The sequence below is a fragment of the Phocoena sinus genome, chromosome 14 (genome assembly GCF_008692025.1).
Source record: "Phocoena sinus isolate mPhoSin1 chromosome 14, mPhoSin1.pri, whole genome shotgun sequence".
Lineage (NCBI taxonomy): Eukaryota > Metazoa > Chordata > Mammalia > Artiodactyla > Phocoenidae > Phocoena > Phocoena sinus.
Window position 1 is genome coordinate 73,984,753 of NC_045776.1, and position 24,000 is coordinate 74,008,752.

At 38.4% G+C, this 24,000-nt stretch overlaps 1 protein-coding gene and 1 pseudogene across 9 annotated transcripts in view; both read right to left on the reverse strand.

Moving 5' to 3' along the window:
* HECTD4 (HECT domain E3 ubiquitin protein ligase 4) overlaps positions 1–24,000 on the reverse strand; it is a 190,588-nt gene that overhangs the window by 92,991 nt on the left and 73,597 nt on the right. For 7 of the 9 annotated variants that reach the window (XR_004353147.1, XM_032654316.1, XM_032654313.1 and 4 more), the window contains 13 exons: positions 21,259–21,417; positions 15,903–16,016; positions 15,024–15,164; positions 10,544–10,776; positions 9,989–10,134; positions 9,098–9,168; positions 8,089–8,194; positions 7,373–7,493; positions 6,557–6,685; positions 4,435–4,559; positions 2,715–2,868; positions 2,155–2,255; positions 158–356 (listed from right to left, as the gene is read on the reverse strand). Coding sequence is in view for 8 of the 9 variants with exons in the window: in XM_032654316.1 (XP_032510207.1) it covers positions 158–356; positions 2,155–2,255; positions 2,715–2,868; positions 4,435–4,559; positions 6,557–6,685; positions 7,373–7,493; positions 8,089–8,194; positions 9,098–9,168; positions 9,989–10,134; positions 10,544–10,776; positions 15,024–15,164; positions 15,903–16,016; positions 21,259–21,417 (1,799 nt within the window). In the remaining variant the exon portion in view is untranslated. The remainder of the gene's footprint in view (positions 1–157; positions 357–2,154; positions 2,256–2,714; positions 2,869–4,434; positions 4,560–6,556; positions 6,686–7,372; positions 7,494–8,088; positions 8,195–9,097; positions 9,169–9,988; positions 10,135–10,543; positions 10,777–15,023; positions 15,165–15,902; positions 16,017–21,258; positions 21,418–24,000) is intronic. The other 2 variants (XM_032654317.1, XM_032654314.1) reach the window with 1 other exon arrangement.
* Positions 16,002–17,995, reverse strand: LOC116765110 (annotated as a pseudogene).

Consider the following 24,000-nt stretch of genomic DNA (forward strand, 5'->3'; position numbering starts at 1 on the left):
CACTACCCTTCAAGGCATTATCTTAGGAAGCTCTCCTAAGAGGTATCTGCAGACAGAAGTAAGTCAAGAATGGTGACCAGCAGCAAAGAAAAATAAGAAGCATCTAAGAAATCAGCTTATTAGAGGTGAAACCAGTACTAAATCAGTTCTTGCTTACTTTGTCATAGTCATATTGTGAAGAGCATCTGCTATCAAATCTAAGGTATAGGCAGCGAGCTCCAGGGATATGGACAGTTTCTTTAAATTTATAGTTGTCTCTGACAGGATGGACTGTTTCCACAGTCTTCCCAGCAGCCCATGGAGCAGGAATCTTTAAACCAGTGAGAAACCCTGGCTCTTCCTTCTCTTCCAGCATTCTAAAACCAGACAAAGAGAAAGTGATTGAGCTTAACAGCAAGGAAAGGAAAATGTATACACAATAAAATACAAAAGGTTAAGAAATTTTGTTCTAATTTTCCACAACACACAGTATGACAACACTGTAACCAGAAACTTTTTTTTTTTTTTTTTTTTCCCAGTACGCCGGCCTTTCACTGTTGTAGCCTCTCCCGTTGTGGAGCACAGGCTCCAGACGCGCAGGCTCAGCGGCCATGGCTCACGGGCCCAGCCGCTCTGCGGCATGTGGGATCTTCCCGGACCGGGGCACGAACCCGTGTCCCCTGCATTGGCAGGCGGACTCTTAACCACTGCGCCACCAGGGAAGCCCCAGAAACATTTTTAACATTCCTGTATCTAAGGTTCTTTTTTCTTTGTTAGACAATATATTTGCATTCCCCCCCCCCGCCCCCACCTTTTTTCAAGGGGGAATCCCAATTCATATCCAGGAGAAGATCTTGCCAACTCTCATTTAAAATTCCTCCCGGCGGCCGGCGGCCGGGGTGGGGGGGGGGGGGGAGATTGGCCACTTTCCAAAGTGTCCTGTAAAGTTTCCTTTGTTTATATCTAAATGTCAATTGTTGAAAAACCCATGAGACTGCATGACTACTTTTACTCTAATATTTACTAAAGTGCCTTCAAAGGTCCTCTTCTCTGCTGTATTTGAACTCTCAAGGACTTCACAGCCCAAGACTGTGGAATACAAACTCCTGTATCCTAAACTTAGCTCTTGTGGAATTCTCTTACTCCCTTTCAGCTCTGTACTATCCAATGTGGGGGCTACTTCGTCAAATGTGACCATTTAAGTTGAATCTAAATGAAACAAAGTGTAAAATTCAGTTTCCTGTTCACATTGGCCACACAGCAAGTGCTCAGTAACAGCACGTGGCCGTGGCCAACAGCATCGAACAACAAAGATACAAATTTTCATCACCGCACAAAGCTCAACTGGACAGCACGCTGCTCTAGAGAAACCTGAAGTCCTTCCTTTCTGATCAATGTTTTTAAAGACGGCTTTAGTGAGACGTAATTGACATATAATAAATGGCATATATTTAAAGTGTACAATTTGGTCAGTTTGGCCATATGTTACACCTGTGAAGTTTCCTCCATCCTCTTGGTAATCCAGGTGATCACTTCTTTGCTTTATTTCACTAGAAATTACTTTGTATTTTCTAGAGCTTTATATAAATAGAATCATACAGTTTGTACTTCTTAGGTGGCTCTGGCTTCTTTCACTCAGCATAAGTATTCTAAGACTCATCTGTGCTGTTGAAAATATCGGTAGTTCATTCCTTTTTATTGCTGAGTAGGATTCCATTGTATGGCTATACCACAGTGTGTTACCCCTTTACTTGTTGATGGACATTTGAGTTGTTTCTTGTTTTGGCCTATTTTAACTAAAGCTGTTAATGAACCTTCACAAAGAATCTGTGCTTTCTTTTCTTTTGTGCACATACCTAGAAGTGGAATAGCTGGGTCATATGGTAGATGTATGTTTACTTTTTAAAAAACTGTCAAACTGTCTGCCAAAGTCAAACATCTCCATTATTTGTATACGAGAACTTTTCAGTTTTGAACTAATCTCTTGATCTGTGGGGAAATTTGTTCTAACCTGTTCTTATAATCTCCAAAGCAATTCTATAATTATCTGTAAAATTTTGCCCCTGAAGTCTCCTTCTTTTCCCAGTTAGAAAAATCATTGTTGTAAAAGGAGTACTAGGCTTTCACCAGAAGAAAACGTGGCAGAGGTTCCTGCAAGGAAGCAGCATCCCTTACCTCTCATCAGGGAACAGCCTGCCCTTCTGGTCTGATGCACCACATGGGGAACAGCCCACCTCAGCAAAAACCGGACACTGGGTTTTGAGCAGCAAAGCCGTCTGAAACACAAAATCATCATGTCCTAAAGTGCTTACTTGTCAGTTATTGGGATGGTACTACAGCCAAACTTAGAATTCTCACTTAAATCATCTTTTTACAATCCTAGCCTGCTCTCTTTCACTAAGAAATGCTTTGCTACTTAGACCACTTAATACTGTTTTATTTAACATTGGAATGGAATATATCATTTATATTCGTTACCAATATCCAGCAAGGGCTCAGGAGACTAAATATAATGAAAGGATCTCAGCTGCATCGTAGACAGCATTTTTACAGCTGACCGGCAATTAATATTTGTTAAAAGATTGCAGTAAGTAATTCAGTCTAACAAATTACATGTTTTCCTTTAATATTTCAGCTTATTTTTTAGGACACAATGTTTTTCTTCATTCCACCTTTATTCTGCTTTATTTCCTGCTCCTGAAGAGCAGTTCACTTTGGCACGCCTAGGATCATACCTGACTGGTATAAAGTACCAGCTGCACTAGCTGAGGCATCAGGGCATCGGCCATGGTCAGAGTCTGTAAATTTGGATGCATCAGGGAGGTCAGTAACACAGGAAGAAGGTGACCGAGCATAGTAGCCTTAGTAACTTGTTCCAAGCCTTTTAACCTACGAAAGTTCAAGAAAACACACAGCTTAAGCAGTTCCCAAGCATGTAAAGAAGCTATTATCATTCTTATCTGACAAATTCTCTTAAACTGCACCTCCTTAAACTAGCTAAGCACTTACCTTTACAGCAATTCAGTCTACAAATTTCCCTCCTTCCATGAGGGAGAGGGAGAGAACAGAAATCTAGTAATAGATTTCACCTCCGACCTGTGATTTTGCCCCCCAAAAAGTTTACATGGTGCATTTCACAGCACCTTCGAAGCACTTTATAAATGGGTTCTAAAATGCAAACAGCTACTCTAGTTACCACCTGCCAAGTCTCCTTGCCTCTGGGGCTGCAGGTCACAGTGCTGCACTGAGTCTCTGATAAGGAGCCAGTGAATGGCTACAACACTGACTCAGCTGCCCAGAGCAGCGATACCCACTTCTGACCTAGAGAAACTGGTTCATGTCGGGGACAGTGGCAGGCAGATTTTTAATCTGCCTTTAAAATCACGTTCTTTCCACCCCCCCGCCGGTTTTACTGATATATAACTGACATCACTGTATAAATTTAAGGTGTACAATTAATGATTTGATATATGTGTATATTATGAAATGATCACCTAAAATCACACTCTTAATATCCCAATCCTCTGCTAGAAGAATTAAGGTATATGACTCACCCGAAGAAACATGTGTGTTATGTAAATTTTCTAAAACTGCTTAGGGTGCTGGGGCTGGAACCGGAACCAACCCCCACATCTCCCCAGCTCTCAGACTGTACTTCCTCCCCAGGGCAGATCTGCACCACGTGCCAGCAGTGAACCTTACATGTCCTAACAAGCCCCAGTGCAACTCCTTTCTGGATTATATTATTCTCAGTTCCAACCTGCCCACCTACTCTCTGGGAGTAGGCGAGAAACAGGGACATGGGACAGACAGGGTTACTGGAGGAAAAACACACCGCATGATTGTTTCAGATCAGCATCTCAACACTGAAATCATCAACGAACACAGGATGTAACTCATCTCTGACAACAAACCACAGCAGAAATTTTAATGGGGAGTATGGAGAAAGAGCTTTAATACTAGGAAAGAGAAGTTTACCCTATACATAGATTACTCCTGTATTTGGAGAAATAAAATTACAGTAAAATCTTGAGATATCATGTCAGTGTCATCTTTTGCATTAGCAGTTAATTATCTGTATCACTAAGTCACTTCTACCTCCCTAAAGTACTTACCATAAGGGAACTAAGTGCACATAGTGCTGAGTTAGATAATCAAAGGAAAGGCCAATTTGGGAGTGTTGATGGTAGAAGACCCAAGTGACAGAGACGATGGTGTCCACCACACCTTGCTACCCTTAGATCGTGGTTGTCAGCCCAGTCCCACCTAAAAGCACCATTAATTGAAAGTTCAACTGTGTTTAGCTTTGAAACACTTGCCATTTCAATCTGTTCTCACAAAGATCCCTCTATATTCAATGAACATTTGATGTTCTCTTCTAAAAGATTTCCCTTTCATAAGCAAATTCTTCTTCCTGAATGGCAGCAGGTCACAGTTCACAACCCATTTCCTCACCTCTGCTCCCGGTCAGCTATGTCACTATTTATGAGGGCAGTTGTGACCTGCTGTAGCATTTCCAACACTTCATCACATCCAGTCAGGATTTGGGTGGCAAGAGCCAAAATACTGACCTTTAGCTCCTAGGTAGAAAATATCATAAAATTATTTTTAAGCTTTGTGATGAATATACACTTACAATCACAACATGAAATGATGTATTTAATGATGCATTTCCAAATTAAATAATGAGGTGGCCAGAATAAGCCCAAAGCAGTAAGTTCCGCTAGGATGGCAAGTAACAATTTGAGTTGGGAGGCTAAGGTCTGGAGTGCTGACAGAAATACGCAGTATTTCACGGGCAGCACACCGAGTCCCCAGGAGAAAAGGCATTTCTCCCATCCCCTCCAGCACAAGAGAGCTCCCGGTGGCCAGCCCAGAAAATGTCCAGGTGGAAGATTGCCTTGGGTGGTATGAGGATAGCTAAAGAGAAAAACAGAACAGTAAAAGGCGCATGTATAGGCGGTGAATAAAATGAGACAAAAACACAACATTCTGAAACAGTACAAGTGACCTTTTTACTTAATGATTTAAAACATTACACTTGAAAAGAGGCAAGTTAAAAAATTCAACTAAAGTAGCAGGCAGTTACAGGCTATTAAACATTAAAAATAACTATTGGAGCGTTCACGGGAGTACAAATACTAAATAATGTGTTAAGAAACACTAGTTAAGATCATAGAAATGTTTAGTTTATGGTTATTTTCTATTAGGGAAAAAAAAATACAACCAAACTAACCCTTTAGGTGAAATCTGTATCTTTTATTTTTCCCAGAATTCCTAGATAAGCCAGCCTACTCTGCCTTTACCAAGAGTATTTCCTTCCATGGGTTAATTAAGAACTTATAACATTTAACCTTTCAAATAAAAAACACTGGTTTTCATTGTTGGAATTTTCTGGAGTCTTTTTGGGGTATTATTTAGATATTTTTATCATTAAGAGAAAAGGAATTCTGAACTGACTAGATGAGAAAAATCATGGCTTAAGTCATACTAATCAACCCGATCAGCCTTCACCTACTGACTACATGCCGGCAGCAGCACATCCAGCTACTGCACAGGCCTCAGCTCTAATCCCCACTGCAGCCTCACAAGGGAGATGTTATGGCCCCTTTTTACTGATTAGGAAACTAAGGCAAGGTAAGTTAATAAATAGTGTCAGCAATTTAAATGATTAATTCAGGTATTTCTGCCTGTTTAAAAATTGATTACATAATGAGATAAACCCATAAATATGAACTAGCAGGTATGTAAAATCTCTTATTTATATAGTATATATGCATAAAAGGGGTAAGAAAAGGGCAAACTATAGTGGCTTTTATCTTTAATTATGGCTTCCTTAGTTAATTTTTCAGTGTGTTTTAGTCAACATTTTAAGGAAGAATCGAGTTATTGATTTCTCTAATTCTCCCACAAAGATAAAATTCTGAAGAACAATGCAAACAACAGCCTCAAGCATCTGTCAAAATTATAACAACCACGGCTATAAAAAAAAAATCTGTGGATTGCTATAAATTGCCATGTGGGAACAAATTATTGAGTTTACACAGAAGCTAACTTAAAAATAATTACAGAAAATGGAATGAACTATAGGTTCAGAAATTATTCAACATAAGGATTGTGAGAAAATTATCACCTTTTAAAATTATTTGAATCAAGAGAACATAATAAACCAGCCAAAATGTCAAAACTGTTTTAAAATGTTATGCTCCCTGATTTATCTATATCTATATACATATACATACAGATATATATATATATTTATATATAAAACTTTCAGGTGCGTATGAGATCACTTGTAAGTGCCGTATTTTATAGTTCTTAAAAAGAGATGAAAATAAACAAAGGCACAAAAAGACTGACAGGAGCACGTGGATAACACATTATGAGAGTGTCACAAATGTGGTAACCACTGTGCAATGACATAAAAATCTATGAAATGAGAGACCTAATATTACCTCGCACAAAAATATAAGCCACATGGTGAAATCTGACGTCATAATACACAGAAATTTAGCCATTTAAGCTGTGCTTTACACACTGGGTAGAAAGCATCGTTAGAATAAAGCTTGGTGTTTACCTGTACCTTCAATGTCTCTCCCTGCAAGGAGTTGTCACTGTCATCATTCTCATCAGGTTTAATCAAAACAGTGTTACTGAGAAGGTGGTTCTGAACTGCCATCAGATAGCGCAGGCAGGAGGATGCAGCCTTTAATACAAATAAGGGCGTTTAAATGACCTAAACCCTACTGAAAGAAGGGCTCATGTAATCCTCATGTTTTTTAAAGATTTCGACAAGGGAAGCAAAAGAGAAAGTACAGAAAACAGACCAAGTTAGTTTCTCAGGTGACTTATTTCCCCATGGCTTTTGATACATAATTTGACACATTTACCATAACTTTCTGCCTTCTGCTACATATTTCTCACTAATCACTCCAATACTTGAATTTTTGCCTCTTAATAATTAATTCTTCCTACCCACGCTTCCCCTCACATGCATCTCCATGAGAGAAGACTCTACCCAAACCCTTAAAAGAATCTTTTATTTCTTATCAGTTTCTGTAAAACACTGATGGTTTAGAAAACAATGCTAAATTAAAAATTAATAGAAGGGAAATCCCCACCCAGTATTTTAAACACAATGAAAACATCCAAATTCAGTCTAACAATTTATTGCATCAAGACATTTAAGCAGGAGGAATAAAGTCTTTTGAGAAAGTACTTGAAGTGGATTTGTCTATTTCTACATTTCTAAGACAAGCACAGTCATTCATTGACTTTCATCAATTAAGTCTGTCCTTGCAAAGTATGTGTGTACACACACACTTCAATACAGTAAAATGAAAACAGGGAAACTTGATATAATTTTGCTTTCATTAAACACATTTTTACTTACAGGCACAGTTGAAAGGAGTTTTTGAAAATCATCTTTAGAGACAGTTTGGCACTTGGTGATTAAGATACAGGATTCTCGTACAACAATCTTCAGAATGTAGTGTAAAAGTTCGTCATTTAGTCTTTAAAATGCAGGAAAAATGTAACAATAAGATAATAATGGTTTAATAATAAAAGGATAAAATTTATACAATGGGTACAAGATGACAAATAGAAGATACAAAATTCACTGGTTCTCTAAGTAAACCATCTTACTCAGTGATGATTCTAACAACTAGGTATATTATCTGAATCAAATTTATGGAAACACAATGGTACTTAAGCACCTAGTTCAAGTATTTTATAAATAGCTTGAGAGACACACCTTCTTCCCCTCACCAGCTCGAACCACACCTTCACCCTCTCTCACAGACCAGCAGTTTGATGACACCCTCCACCAAGATTTCTTAAATAAGCTCCACCTGTTATTTCTGCTAAGTACCCTTCTTCCAGGCTCAAGTTGTTATACTCATTAAACTGAAATGTGCTATTATCATTTCTTAGGGCAACTGTGGGATTTATTACCTTTCAACTGATCCACACTTTAGACTTAACACGCCAATTATCATATAGGATATTACAGGAGACTAAAGTTGATCAAACACATTCAACTGTAAATTAATTACTGAGAAAAACACATAGAAAAGGCTAGCAGTGAATAACACAGCATCACATCACCTGTAATGATCATCCTCCTCGCTGCCAAATCGGTTGTTTTGAAGCTGTTCAGCTAAATTGGTTAGGATCACATCCCGCAGCTGGGAGAGGCCGCTATTTCTCTCTCCTAACACAGAACAAAGCTCCATAAACTACCTTGATAATTACACTTAGAAAACTGATGTTATTTTAAAAAAGTTTTTAAATGAGCAGACTGTCGACAATCTAGGGGCACCAGGCATATGTACTTACACAAACAACAGCAGCAAAAACTGTATCACAACCAGTCAGACTTTCTTTAACCAGTACATCCTGATTTAAGTGTAGTTACTGTCTTGACATTTCAGGAAATGTGATTTCTAATTCCTCAAACTAATATTGCTTATAAATGCAGGGTGTCTTTAACATGGTGAATTTTGTCATTGTCATTGAGTCTAACTTTCAAAGTTGGATTTTAATGTGTGGGGAAAAAACTGGCTTAGAAATCCCAAGAAATCATTATCTTTAATGTTCATTAAACATCTACAGTGAGGTACATTATGCTACACAGTGGGGATAGAAAGAGGTTTATAAAACTTGACAATACATAGAACATGGTTTCTGCTTTCCATCTAGTTTAAGTGTTGGCATATGTGCATTTTAAAAATAACACTGAGATCAAGCCTCGGTAAATTTAAGAACACTGAAATCATATCAAGCATTTTTTCCAGCCACAACACTGTGAGATTAGAAATCAATTACAGGAAAAAAACTGTAGAAAACACAAACACACGAGGCTAAACAATCTGCTATTAAATAAGCAAGAGATCACTGAAGAAATCAAGGAGGAAATCAAAAAATACATAGAAACAAATGACAACAAAAACATGACGACCCAAAACTTATGCGATGCAGCAAAAGCACTCCTAAGAGGGAAGTTTATAAAATAACGTTGACTAACAGATATGAAGAAAAATAAAATAAAATTCAGTCATTTCTTTAGGGACAAAAAAGGTTGTTTTTTCAAGGGTAATTAAAGGATAATTCTCACCTTCTGTTAAGACCAGCTTAAGTAAGTTATTGATTTCAGTTTCACCTGGGTACAAGATATTTAAACCAGAGCTGAAATGACAGAAAAGTCGAAAAGCTTTTAAACACGTTCTAGAAAATCCAAATTCTAAATATTTAAATTTTTATTAAAAGATGCCAGTTTGAGTACAGTTTCACCACTAAGAAAGCAACTGAAACTAAATTCATTGTTGTGATGTAGTCCAATGACCTCCCTGATAAACAGTATCCCTCTCCTTCTCATACTTGTGAATTACCAAAATGATAACTTATCTGAGGCTAGATGCAGAACTGGTTAAAGAGAATTGAGCTATAAAAAGTCAATGTATGGAAATCCAAAAAAGAGGGGAGATATGTATACGTATAGCTGATTCACTTTGCTGTACAGCAGAAACTAACACAACACTGTAAAGCAACTATACCCCAATAAAATTAAAAAAAAAAAAGTCAATGTAGTCAAACTAGCTGTATGCAGAATGTGCCAAAAAATCATTTGGGAAGTCAGTGGCAGAGCAAAGACTAGAATCCAGGTCTATCTGCTGCCAAAGCCTGTTTCTTAACCACCTTGCCACACTTTGACCCAAATGAGAAGAACATCCAGTTGCAAACCACCAAAATATCTATTTAAAGGGATTTTTTTCTGGTCTTGTTTTAAGATCCGAAAGTGAGATGAGGAGTGTATGTACGTGGACAGCCTGAGTCCTCTGGGAGTGGGGCCACAAACTTCTCTCCAGTTAGATTATCCTCTACACGTGAGGTCCTGACTGTGGGATGGGGTAAGAGACATCCAGGCAACCAGTCTGAAGGGAAAGTTACAATGTAGTGCAGAAGAAGCCCTCTGCAGAGAGCACTGAGAAAATCGGGTGCTGATTACCTGATGGCAAGGCAGACTTCCTTCTGAATTTCAGGGCAAATTTGATCTTTTGGTGCCATCAACAACTGCCAAAGAAGCAACCCTGACCGTCGAATGATGTCTCGATTCCTTTCAGTTTGTGGGCTGAAGAAAAATTTAAACACCACCTACAGAAACATAAGGGGTATATCTGAAAATGCTAATTCTACTGGGGATAAAATTATCCCTATGAAAAAAGAACACGCTAGTTATTCTTTTTTTTTTTCACACTAGTTATTCTTATGAATGAATACCCAGGTGGATTTTTAACCACAATCGCTTTTACTGCGTAATGGTATAATTACAGTAAATGTTTTACATATATTACTTGCAATGAGTATATATCAGTACATATAGCAATACTCCATTAACTGCAGTGCTATGAATATGATGATAATTCTAATTACAGGATTAGAATGTGGTAAGATGCAAAACAGGAATGTTATTACATTTTTCTTCTGGTAGAAATTAGCTGACTGAAGCCAAGGTTTGTGTTTCTTTTTCTCTATTTTATTTATCTCAAAACAGTGTATTTACCTGAAAGACAACGAGAATGCAGCGTATGATACAGGTGTCTCCATTAACCATGGCCTTCTCCATAATGTCACAAATACTGCTAAGATGGTGTGCTTCAATTGGATGCTGCTTGCCCAAGACACTTGTGATTGGAAGATTGGGGTTGGTAGCAAGAAGATTGAGTTGGTGTATGCACATCGCACCAACATGGTGCAATAATTGGTTTATAACCTCATTCGTGGTTATAGCCTCTTCTAGAAGATGAAAAGGAAAGTCAGTGAGGAAAGACATCTCTGGGTGGCCACCAAGGAACATACCTCTGACTTGCAAAAGGTGCACGCACACCAGAAGAGACTATCTTGCCTTCAATCTCTCCCACTACCTGGAGAACCCTTTTCCCTGCCACAGAATGCTGGGGTGAAAACACCTGGGAATTTCCATTTTTTTAAAGGGCATAAGTAGCTACCACTTCTTGAGTCCTTTCTATATGCTAGACAATGGGCTGAATGCTTTACATGCTTTACCTTACAATATCATTATCAACTTAGACTATTTTAGCCCTGTTTTGTAGAGGAGTGACTCAAGAATTAGAGAGGTTCAGTAACTCGCCCTAGGTCACACAGCTACTAAGTGGTAGAGCTGGGATTTGAATTCAAGCCATCTCAGCTCAGATCCCATGGTGGTAACTATTCTAGAAAAATCTCTTCATCTTCTATGCCTCCTCTCTGGTAACACCCACCACCCTCTCCAGCTGAGAAATATCTCCTCCCATGGTACCTCAAATATTTTACACAGTCTGATCTCATTTAGTTACCACAGCCTAGACAGACATCAGTTCAACCTTGGTTAAAGAGAACTGACCAGCATCCTCTTATATAATAATGAATGCCTCATCATAGTTATAGACATTCAGGGAATGGAGGTGAAAATAATCTAAACAGGCAAAGTACAGGAAAAAAAGATTGCTTTTTTCCTTAAACCAGCTGAAATGAACTGCATAAAAGAAACAAGAAAGTAGGTAACCTTGGAGAGTCAGGCTTGGGTGGGGTGACCTTAGAGCTGCAAAAGGATTGTGGGCACCGTGAGCTATGAGGAAAGGACTCAAGGAAAACCTATCAGAAGGTAAACCCAGCCAAAACTAAACTTTTCAATTGCATGTTAACCCTAAGGCCTGGCTGGGTCCCCCTCTCTTCTGTGCCTTTATGAGTCCTTGATCTCACAACAACAGAATTCAGGCTCGTATTGTTCGTCTTCACCAAACACTTTTTGAAAGGTAGCTTTGGGAATCTACCCAAATAACTTAGGTCTTTAAATTTCATTCTGAGTTAGATGGGAAGCCAGTGGAGGTGTCTGAGCAGAAGAGTGACAGATCTGACTATGTACATTGTAAAAGACTCTGGCTGCCGTGTGGAGGTAAGCCTAAGCAGGGTGGAGGAGGGCGACTGCAGGGGAAATAGGAAGACCAGTGAGGGGGCTACTATGATAATCTGGGTGAAGATGATGGCCTAGACTAGAGTTGTAGCAGCAGAGATAGAGGGAAATGGTTAGACTTGGAATACATCTTGAAGATGGGAGCTGACAGGATTTGCTGATGTCCATTTGGATGTGGGGTATTAGAGAAAGAAAGTCAAAGGTAACTTAATTTTTTGGTCTGAGCATATGAAAGAATAGTGATCCATATACTGGAATATGGAGGACCCGGTAGGTGTAGATTTGTAGGGGGGAGATACAGGGAGTTTGTTTTTGACATGTTAAGTTGAAGATGTTAGATATCCAAGTAGAGACGAATACATAGACTGGAGTTGAGGCAAGAGGCTTGGAGATAATAATTAGGGAGTCACAATATATAAATTTCTTCTTTTTTGCTGTTTTACAAGATACAATTTACACATACCATGAAGTTCACCCATTCTAAGTGCACAAAACAATGTTTTTTATTAAATTTATACAAATACCAAAATCAAGAGTGAAAGCAGAGAAATTATTACTGATCCTATAAAAATTAAACTAATTATAATACTAGGAGCAACTTTATGCTAACAAATAAGAAAACTTAGGGCTTCCCTGGTGGTGCAGTGGTTGAGAGTCCACCTGCTGATGCAGGGGACACAGTTTTGTGCCCCAGTCTGGGAAGATCCCACATGCCGCGGAGCGGCTGGGCCCATGAGCCATGGCCGCTGAGCCTGCCCGTCTGGAGCCTGTGCTCGGCAATGGGAGAGGCCGCGGCAGCGAGAGGCCCGCGTACCCCAAAAAAAAAAAAAAAAAAAAAAGGAAAAAATAGAAAACTTAGATAAAATGCACAAATTTCTAGAAAGACACAACTACCAAGACAAACACAAGAAGAAACAGAAAATCTAATAGATAATTCCAAAGTCTCAAAGTATCACCTCCTCCAAAATATTAATTACTGTGGTAATTAACATATGTCTCTGATGCTTTTCCTTCCAGGAGGTGAAGCTTAATTCCCCTTCCCATGAGTGTGGGCTTAATGTCTTGCTTCTAACAAATTGAATATGGAAGGGGAAGAAGCTTTCTTCACTCTGCAGTGAAGAAAGCTGGCATTTAAACCAAGTGATCAATTTTAATATCACTAGTAATAAGTCATGCTGCTATCATGTACCCTGTGATATGATGTAATGAGAAAAGCACTTCACCTCTGTGGTGTTCTTCCCCCAAATCTATAACCTCAGTTTTAAAGGACGAAACAACAGATGACCCCAAACTGAGGGAAATTCTACAAAATATCTGACTGGTATTCCTTAAAAGTGTCTTCTTCTATTCTTCAGATAGGATAACTCTATCCATCTATATCCAAGTTTGCTGATTATTTCTCCCACCATCTCAAATCTGCTATAGAGCTACTCCAGTGATTTTTTTCTCTTCAGTCATTGAACTTTTCAAATCCAGAATTTCCAACTGGTTCTTTTGTCTTTTTTTTTGTTTTTTTTAAATAAATTCTGTGTTGAAATTCTCTGTTTATTCATGGTCATCATATTTTTCTTTAATCTTTTAAACATGGTTTCCTTTAGTTCTTTGAATTTACTTCTAAAGGCTGCTTTGGAGTCTTCATCTGCTAAGTCTAATATCTGAGTTTTGCCTGCAGTGTTTAGCTACTGATTTCTCCTCCGCTCACTTTGTTTTCTTAAATTCTTATTTCTATTTTCGTTTTTACTTTCTTTCATTTGTTTATTTTTATTATTGTCATTTTTATTTTTAAGCCTGCCTTCCTAGTGGTTACCTCGTCTGAGTCAGAGGTTGTGCTCAAACACCCTGAGCCAGTAATACTTCCACCCTGGATGGAGGCCACGTTTTCTGGGGGAAGCACATCAAAGTTTAGGCAGTTTTAAACTATTCTGTGCTTTTCACCTTCTGTGGGCCCTCTCAAATCTCTGCATGTGTATGCAGGCTCATTTTCAGCCAGGCTTGTGTGAACTTGGGCCTTCTCTGGCGTCTTCTCTGCAGATGTTTGGGGAGCTTACGAAGGCCCTTTGTAGCTTTCTCACTACCCACATCTCACTAGTAAATTTCTGGCTAGTTTGCTGGTTCGATGCTTGCCCTAACCAGGACCACAACCTCAGGCTAGCTAAGCCACTGGTTGTCGCTGTTTGTTTGCCACCAAGACCACTACTGTTACTGACATTGCTGCTGTGTGTGAGTTTTTTTCCATGCTCTGCTCCAAATCAGTCAGCCCCTTCTAGCAGCCAAGCTGCTGGCTTCCATGATCTGCCCCACCCTGATGGAATTACTGCACTGACCGAGCTTAAGGTAGGGGACAGGAGTGTCCGCAGCTAAGAACATCACAGACTTCTACTGTTCTTAGCCAAAGTTCAGTGGGGTTTTTTTTTTTTATGAATACCGTATCTCAATTTGGTATATGCCTTTGGTCAACTTCCAGAGCCTAGAAATAGTTAATTTTTTTTTAGTTGGCATTTTAATTTTATAGAAATAGTTATTTTTGGTAATTCAGTCCATTTTATCATTGCTTTATCAGGAGAGGATTTGCTGAGCTACTCACTACACCATATATACCACTATAGTTGACTTTGAAGTCAAAAGATTTTACGTTAATATTAACTTATATTAAGAATCTTAATATTAAGAAATATAAAGGTCCTTTACCAGATAGTCTATCAAAATTGTAAGTCTGTGTATAAGTAAGTTGTTATTAATGCAAAACATTATAACAGCATATATAATCCCACACCAAGTACAAATAAAGAACGAACTTCTGTCCCAAAGTTCTGACAATTTCAGAAGGGACATAACAATTTTCCTTTAAAAAAGTCTGTGGACCACCTCAAAAGCTCTATTTATTTACACACTTATTTACTTAATCATAAACCCATCAGATAATAAGAATTCTAGGTTTCTAAATTCAAAGAGGGAAGGCTGTTGACACATTTTGCTGCTTGGGCTATGTTGCCACTTACTAATGCTGCTGTACTCTCTCCTATTTCATGGGGGAAAAATCTCTTCCTGTAGGACTATGAGTGCACCTTACCTTTGGGCTCAGTGATGATATGGCTGACTCCAAGTCTCTGACAGACGTAATGGAAGGCCTGATTCCCAGGATTACACCATTGATCGATATAGTCATTCGAGCATGTCCATAGCATGTTGTTCACTGTATCGTAACAGGCACCTGCAAAAAGAACATCCTTTATTCAACTATCATACCATTGACTGCTTGATACATACTTCTCATAAGCAGTGCTAAAGAATGAAAGGGCAAGGATTCTCCCCAGTGCTGGCAAGCCACATCCCACATCCCCCCAATGCTGGCAAAGCATTAGATTGGGGCTCAGTAGGAAGGCAGGATTCAATGTCTACTCGGCTTAACTCATATGTGAGAATGGAATAAGCCTCATGGAATAGAAAGTTTTTAGTAACTGACTTACATGTGACCTTTTTAATTCCAAAAAGGATTTAAGTGGCTTACAGTAAAACCCAGGTACAACAGGGCTAATTAACATTAACACACAGTAAAAGCCTTAGTAACTGAGCCCAAAACTTAGATATGAGCTCCCTAGGTGCCAAGGCAAAGAGAAAATCCAATGCGCTAACATAATGCTCATTTTCTAACAATAAGAAGTATACTAATCCCTCAAGGGAAATAAACCTTTTTAATGGCATAAACTTTAAGAAGAATTTGTTATAGACAACATTACACAACCTAATGGACAGTATCTTCAATAGTAATTTATGCAGAGGAATTTCACATATGACAATTTCTTATACTAATCCTCACAATTAAAGAGTAGCATAAAAAAATTCTTTCAAGGAAACTAGAATACCATAGAGAATTAGCAAGAGTTTTTAAGAGAAATTGCTTAAATTTTGAATTTTCCAAGGAAAATAAATGTGGGCATTTATTTCTTACCCAATCCTGGTACAAGAGCACCACGCCCCAATGAGCTTCCAGCAGCATCTATGAGATCGGCACGACTTGTGAACTGACCATCCGAAATATTATACACCAAGCTAGAAGCTAGGACTTCAGAAACAAATATTAAGCTGTTTAATAAGCCTTAAGATGATGGTTAGCTTAAACTTTAGCCTCTTAACAAGACTTTATAAAAATCACATCTTGGGCTTCCCTGGTGGCGCAGTGGTTGGGAGTCCGCCTGCAGATGCAGGGGACGTGGGTTCGTGCCCCGGTCCGGGAGGATCCCACGTGCCGCGGAGCGGCTGCGCCTGTGGGCCATGGCTGCTGGGCCTGCGCGTCCGGAGCCTGCTGTTCCACAACGGGAGAGGCCACAGCGGTGAGAGGCCCGCAAAAAAAAAAAAAAAAAAAAATCACATCTTTTTTGGTTGTCTATCAGTGGTAACAATGAGGAGACAGAAGACACACATTAAGACCACAAAAAGAAAACTGTCATAAAGCCTTTTCCAATACGGTGAACCATATTTTTGAAAGTGTTTTTAAAATGGCAACTTTTACATACAGGTTTTTTTCAAGATAGATTGTCAAAAGGGTAATTGCAAACGGGGTTATGATTATTAACATCACAAGGTAACAATATTTACAAGAAATATTTACAATATTTACATATATTTGATGCTCAAAACAGGTTAGTGAATGTTTAGTTGCTATCCTTCCAAGCCCTGTCTCTAAAACTTGGAAACACTTCAGCCTTTTCCCTTAACACAGGGAAGTGTAGTGATGACAAGCATGAGCTTTAGGATTCTGAATCTGAATTCCAGCTCTACCACTTCTGTGTGACCCTGGGAAATTTACTGAACCTCTCAGTTTCCCCATGTGTAAAGTGGAGATAATAAAAGTTACCTACTTTATACAGTTATTGTGAAGATTAAATGAGTTTAAATATATCAAGGATCTGCTTTTTTTTTTTTTTTTTCCTGAGAAGGTTTTATCGTGGCTGCTGCTTTCCTCATGGCGGCCAGGACACTCCTCAGCTCCTCTTGCTTCCTCTTGGCACAGATGTATGTCCCCACCCTTTTCTGGATGAACTTGAGGGCCTGCTTGTTCTTGGAGACCCTGGCATGCCACTCCATGGCATGCAGCTCCTAAGGGGCAAAGCCACACACCTTTTGGATCACATCTTGCAGGGCTGTGCCTCAGCTTGCTCATGTTCTTGGTCACCTGGTGGCCCTTGTTGAGGCCCACGGCCATGGGGCAGCAAGAAGCCATGGCGGCTGCTCTTCAATGGCTGCCATGGCAGAAGGGCCTAGCTGCTATTATTGATATAACTTTCTTCCCCACTTTCCAACAGAAAATTCTAGCACTGTCTCTCAAGTTCCTTTTTCTTATTCCCATCACCCTAGTAATCCAGATTCTCATCACGCCTGACTTGAGCTATAATCTAAACTGTACCCTTTGTTTCTTTTCTATTGTTCTGTCCTGCACACCAACAAAATGGTCTTCTCCAAATCTCTTTTTCATTGTATTTACCATGCATATGCCTTTCCCCTACGTGGCCACTTATATGAATAACAGCCATTTTTCATGACTTAAACTCAAAACTTCATGAAGTCTCTCCCCTCTACCCCACTCAACAATGACCCTTTCTTCCTCTGATTCTGCAGCACTTACATCTGCTCCCCATGGTTCAGGCAGTGATACAGCATTGTATATCATTTTCTAGTTGTTTCACACACCTGCATCATTTCTCCCAACCAGCCTATGAGCTCCTCAAGGCAAGCACCACTTTTCCCACTCACTGAGTAGCCACCACAGTGATCAATGTGGAACAGGACATAGAAGAAATTTAAACATTTATTTATTTGTTGGTCTAAAATAGAATCACTGGGTAAGCTATATCCTCATGAAAAAAATGGCACCGTGAAGGCTTGTTTTAATCAAATGGGGCTAATCTCAGGTGAGTGGAAAAAACCATGCCAAAAAGACTAAAGAAGAGTTTCAGATGATTAATGGTCAATAAAAAGACAAATAACCCAATTTTAAAATGGACAAAGGATTTGAATAGATATTTCTCCAAAGAACATATACAAATGGCCAATCAGCACAAGAAAAGATGTTCAACATCATTAGTTGTTAGGGAAATGCAAATCAACACCACAATGAGATACCACTTCATACCCACTATGGAGTACAGCTATTAAGAAAAAAAAAGAAAAATAACAAATGTCAGAGAGGATGTGGAAAAATTGGAGCCATTGCTAATGAGACTCTAAAATGGTATAGCCGTTCTGGAAAACAGTTTAGCAGTCCCTCCGAAGCTTAAACATACAGGTACCACATGACCCAGAATTCTACTCCTACACATATACCCAAGAGAAATGACAACATGTCTACGCAAAAACTTGTACATGAATGTTCATAGCAGCATTATTCAAAACAGTCAAAAAGCAGAAACAACTCAAATGTCAATGGATTATATTCATACAATCAAGTATGATTTGGCCATAAAAAGAAATGAAGTAATGATTTGTGCTACAACATGGGTGAACCTTGGAAACATTACGCTTAAAAAAAAAAAAAAAAGCCAGTCACAAAAGCACATATATTGTATAATTCCATATATTTGAAAAGTCCAGAATAGGTAAATCCATAGAGTCAGAAAGTAGATTGGTGGATGCCAGGGGCTGGGGAAAGGGGGGGATAAAGGGACTGACTGCTAATGGGTATGGGGTATCTTTTTAGAGTGATGGAAATGTTCTAGAATTAGATTGTGGTGATGGCTTGACAACTCTGAATATATTAAAAACCACTGAACTGTATACTTTAAAGGGGTAAATTTTATGGTATGTAAGTTATAACTCAATAAAGCTGTTTTTTGTTTTTGAAGTGAGTAGTAAATTTACATCATTTACCCGAGGGCTAAAGGAGGCATCCTGGTCACATGTTAGAGAAAACAGGCTGTTGAGAAAAAGTCTAACCCATTTGATTCTAAAAGCAAAAAAGAAGACTTCCCTGGTGGCGCAGTGGTTAAGACTCTGCGCTCCCAATGCAGGGGGCCCAGGTTCGATCCCTGGTCAGGGAACTAGATGCTGTATGCATGTCGCAACTAAGAATTCGCATGCCACAACTAAGGAGCTGACGAGCTGCAACTCAGAAGCCTGCGAGCCACAACTAAGGAGCCCGCCTGCTGCAACTAAGGACCCTACGTGCCGCAACTAAGAAGCCAGCGAGCCGCAACTAAGGAGCCCACTGGCTGCAACTAAGGGTCCTGCTGGCCGCAACTAAGGAGCCAGCCAGCAGCAACTAAGGAGCCTGCAAGCTGCAACTAAGGAGCACGCCTGCTGCAACCAAGACCTGGTGCAACCAAATAAAGAAAATAAATATTTAAATAAATTTTTAAAAAGTAAAGACAAAAGAGTTTTGGAGTTGTTATAAGTATCTAAATCCCAAACACGTGCACTACTTGAAATGGCCTAAAAGTTAAGTTGATACTAGATAAATGGTTTTATTTAAGCTGTTGAGGTTAAATTTATATCTGCAGGTTAAAGTTTGGGTAAGAAATGCTTTTTTAAACATCTAAATGCGAAATATAATCCTTCAATGGAATTATGGGGAGGGGGAAGGGTAAGCTGTGACAAAGCGAGAGAGAGGCATGGACTTATATACACTACCAAATGTAAAATAGATAGCTAGTGGGAAGCAGCCGCATAGCACAGGGAGATCAGCTCGGTGCTTTGTGACCACCTAGAGGGGTGGGATAGGGAGGGTGGGAGGGAGGGAGACGCAAGAGGGAAGAGATATGGGAACTATGTATATGTATAACTGATTCACTTTGCTATAAAGCAGAAACTAACATACCATTGTAAAGCAATTATACTCCAATAAAGATGTAAAAAAAAAAAACCAAATTATTTTTAAAAGACAGAATATGAAATTTTGGGAAATGAAAATAAGTAAACTGATTTTAAAACATTTTAATTTTATGTGTCTAAACAAACTTTAAGGGAAAAAGGAATGTTAAAAAAAAAGGTGTTACCATATATAAAAGGAATATTTGGGGTTTGTTTTTGTTTTTAGAAATACTCTAACATACTTTATTGCATATGATCACCAAACAATGATGTGAGATACTATTAGCCTTTTATTTTTTCAGATGGGAAAACGAGGCTCAGAGGGGTTAAACGATGTCCCTAAGGTAAGAAAGACAGAAAATGGCAATGTAAAAGGAACATTTTTTTATTCTATATTATTTTCTCTTTTTTTAATTGATTTATTTTTATTTTATTTATTTATTTATTTTTTGGCTGACTTGGATCTTTGCTACTGCCCAAGGGCTTTTCTCTGGTTGCGGAGAGCAGGGGCTACTCTTCATTGCAGTGTGAAGCCTTCTCATTGTGGTGGCTTCTCTTGTTATAAAGCATGGGCTCTAGGCACATGGGCTTCAGTAGTTGTGGCACACGGGCTCAGTAGTTGTGGCTCACAGGCTCTAGAGCACAGGCTCAGTAGTTGTAGCGCACGGGCTTAGGTGCTCCGTGGCATGTAGGATCTTCCCAGACCAGGGTTTGAACCTGTGTCCCCTACATTGGCAGGCGGATTCTTAACCACTGCACCACCAGGGAAGCCCTATATTATCTTCAATTTAACTATCTGTCCACTCTGAAGCCAAAATCACATTGCTTTAATTACTACAGTATGCCTCCCTCTTTCATAAAAATATATGTACACTTATATCCCCATATCCGCTCCCTCTTGCGTCTCCCTCCCACCCTCCCTATCCCACCCCTCTAGGTGGTCACAAAGCACCGAGCTGATCTCCCTGTGCTATGCGGCGGCATATGTATAGCTGATTCACTCTGTTATACAGCAGAAACTAACACGACATTGTAAAGCAATTATACTCCAATAAAGATGTTTAAAAAAAAGAAATACATAAAAAATATATACATGTACACTTAACAGTAATGAATTTTTGCATATATTATTTTGTATCATATACATTTTTATGTGTCCTAAAATGGAGGTATTTACAGACGTATTTTCATAGCTCTCCAGTGGGTAGAGTTCTTGCAGTGTCAGTAAATAAAGTAGCAACAGATTATTTCCTAAAATCTTCCTGACCTCATTATTATTTCTAGTAATTTTACAGGACAATAGTTTTCAGAAGTGTACTATTATACCACTTTCAAAAATTCTATTTTTAATTCCTCCTAGCCTATATTATACTGATAAGGTTTTTTGTTGTTATCAAAGAGCATCTGTAAACAGAGCAAGTGTAAAATCACTATTAGGAAAAACCTTAAATTTCAAAGTTAGGGACAAATTGGGAAAAGAGCCACAAATAAAGTTCACTTACTTTTTAAAGATGACAAACCACTTGTTCCACCAAAAAGAGACCGGGTAGCAGAGCTGCCTGATCCCCCTGGAGGTGGGACCAGCATCACCAAGTATGTACCACAGGTGTAAATGGGCGTCTTCCGAAGCATTTTTAGAGGAAGGCCACAGCTAGTATTCGCTGGTAAAAAGGAATGAAAATGGTGAGCAGAAATAGTTGACACACAGATTAATTTGATTACCAAACCAAATTAGAGTATAGCAAAGGGGCCCCCAATTCTAACAAGAATATACTCAGACTCAAAATACAGAGCAAGAAATAATAAGCTAAGGGCAAAATAATGATCTTCTGTCTCCACAGCCTGGTCCCAAGCCTCCTGGTTACATGATCTGAACATTTCTCACAGGTGTTCCCAGTATTCAGTATGTCCTTATGTCTTTTAAAAATCTTTCAATGGACTTGAGGACACGGGGAGGGGGAAGGGTAAGCTGGGACAAAGTGAGAGAGTGGTATGGACATATATACACCACCAAATGTAAAATCGATAGCTAGTGGGAAGCAGCACATAACACAGGGAGATCAGCTCAGTGCTTTGTGACCACCTAGAGGGGAGGGAGGGAGACGCAAGAAGGAAGAGATATGGGGATATATGTATACGTATGGCTGATTCACTTTGTTATAACGCAGAAACTAACACACCACTGTAGAGCAATTATACTCCAATAAAGATGTTAAAATAAATAAATAAATAAATAACATAAAGATCTTTCAAAAGAATGAACCCTCACATGGACTAAATCTCAAAATAAAAGAATAATCCTACTGTTTATGTTTCCCCCTAGGAAACTGTGCTCCAGTAGAGATCTTTTCATTTTATATAGAACAAATTATTAACAGGTTTGTGATATTAAATTTATTATAAACAGCTCTGAACATGGAATCTACTAGAAATTTCAACCCATAACTAGTTAATAAAAGCTTTCACAATGTCTATCACAAAATAACTTTATGTCCACAGAATTTATAACCCATGATGTATTTTTTTTAGGGTCAGTGACATAAACTATCATTAGGAAAATAATTATTGTATTTAATCAAGAGGTATAAAATGTACTTTAATTTCCCTTACTCACTGGTGGATCTGAAAATGTAGGGTGAATTTAACGATTTTCTATATATTAGTCCAGTGAAGATTGACGATGGCAACAAAAGTCAGAGTGCTTTACCTAGGAAGCTGTCAAGGTATAAAATATGACTGCCTACATAGACATAAAATTATCTTTGGATGGTTTAGATTAGAAAAATTAGACAAGTGAAACCTAATCTGTCATTTGCTTTGAATGCCTGTGGTTCTAAAAAGCTCCATTTTTTAAACTTCCAAGCCGCCAACAAGTATATTTTTCATTTAGGACATAAATCCAGTAGCATAAATTTCCATAAGTAAGAAACCCAAAAGGGGCAACGACTGAAAAACTAGCAACTTTGTGAGCATAACCACACAAAGAGCATAACCACACAATCGCGGTTTTCACCAAGATGTTTTTAATATACATACTCTTATTAACATGGTAATAGGTATTAGTTTATCACAGAATTAAAAATCCTAGACCCTCTGAATGTTGAATTAATTGTCAAAAGTTCACTTAGCCTATAACTGGTGAATTTTTATGTAGCAACCTCAGGTTAAATGAATACATAGAGAATGTGCATAAAAGTATGAGCGAAATCACATGTTTAGAGTTACAGATACCAGTTTTCACAGGATTCTAAATATACCCTTGCCTTCTGAGTCCACTTTCTGATATCACCCATGTTTTCTTATGTAACAAACATCCTTTTAGTATTTCTATTGTGCAGGCTAGTATTCAATTTTCTCCCAAGGGACAAACCCAGATCAAGCCTTCAGATTGTCAGGAAAATGTTTATTTAGGTAATAGGACTGTCCTCTACAAACTATTTCCTATAATTCAAATTATCCACATACCCAAGTTATAACAACTATTAATAAATTCCCTACTTACATTTGATACAATGGAGACCTGTGGAAGTAACATACTATCCTTAAATTCTAATATGGACTAATAAGTATTTAAAATTTGATAGTCTCACAATGAATTAATCACAAATATTTTCTCTTCCTAACATTTCAATATATAAAAGGATTAACGTATAAACTGCATTAAATTCATTAAACATATATTAATTCAGATTCATTTTTCTATACATGGCTCTTTTTCTAGCCTGATCTTTTACTACAGGTCATGATTTGTTATAAATTCATGTAGTTGGTATGTAATATGAAAACTCCTCAAGAATAATGGTTCTTGACTTTGGGGGGGTCATAACTGGCCTTGAACATCTGATAAAAATTATGATGATACATATGTTATTTAAAACTTTGGGAGAGCATATTTATGAACCTCTGAAAGGCTTATCCCCATGAAGAATTCCTGCTTTAAAAGTACAGAACAGTGCGTTTAGAAGGCTACCTTTTATTGAGAAAAGAAGGACAATAAAAATACATAAATTTGTCTTTCTAAATTAATTTAATTTCTCTTTGCATAAAAAAACTCTGACAGGATAAACAAAAACTAATAAATAGAGCTACCTATAGGGGGTAGGGTGGGGCAAATACTGACTATACCAGGACACGAGAGTAAGATTTCTCTGCATATACCTTTTATATTGTTTTCACTTTCAAACTCTGTAAACATGCTATTTTCAAATATTAAAGTGCAAACACTAAATGCCAAATTCCAGAAA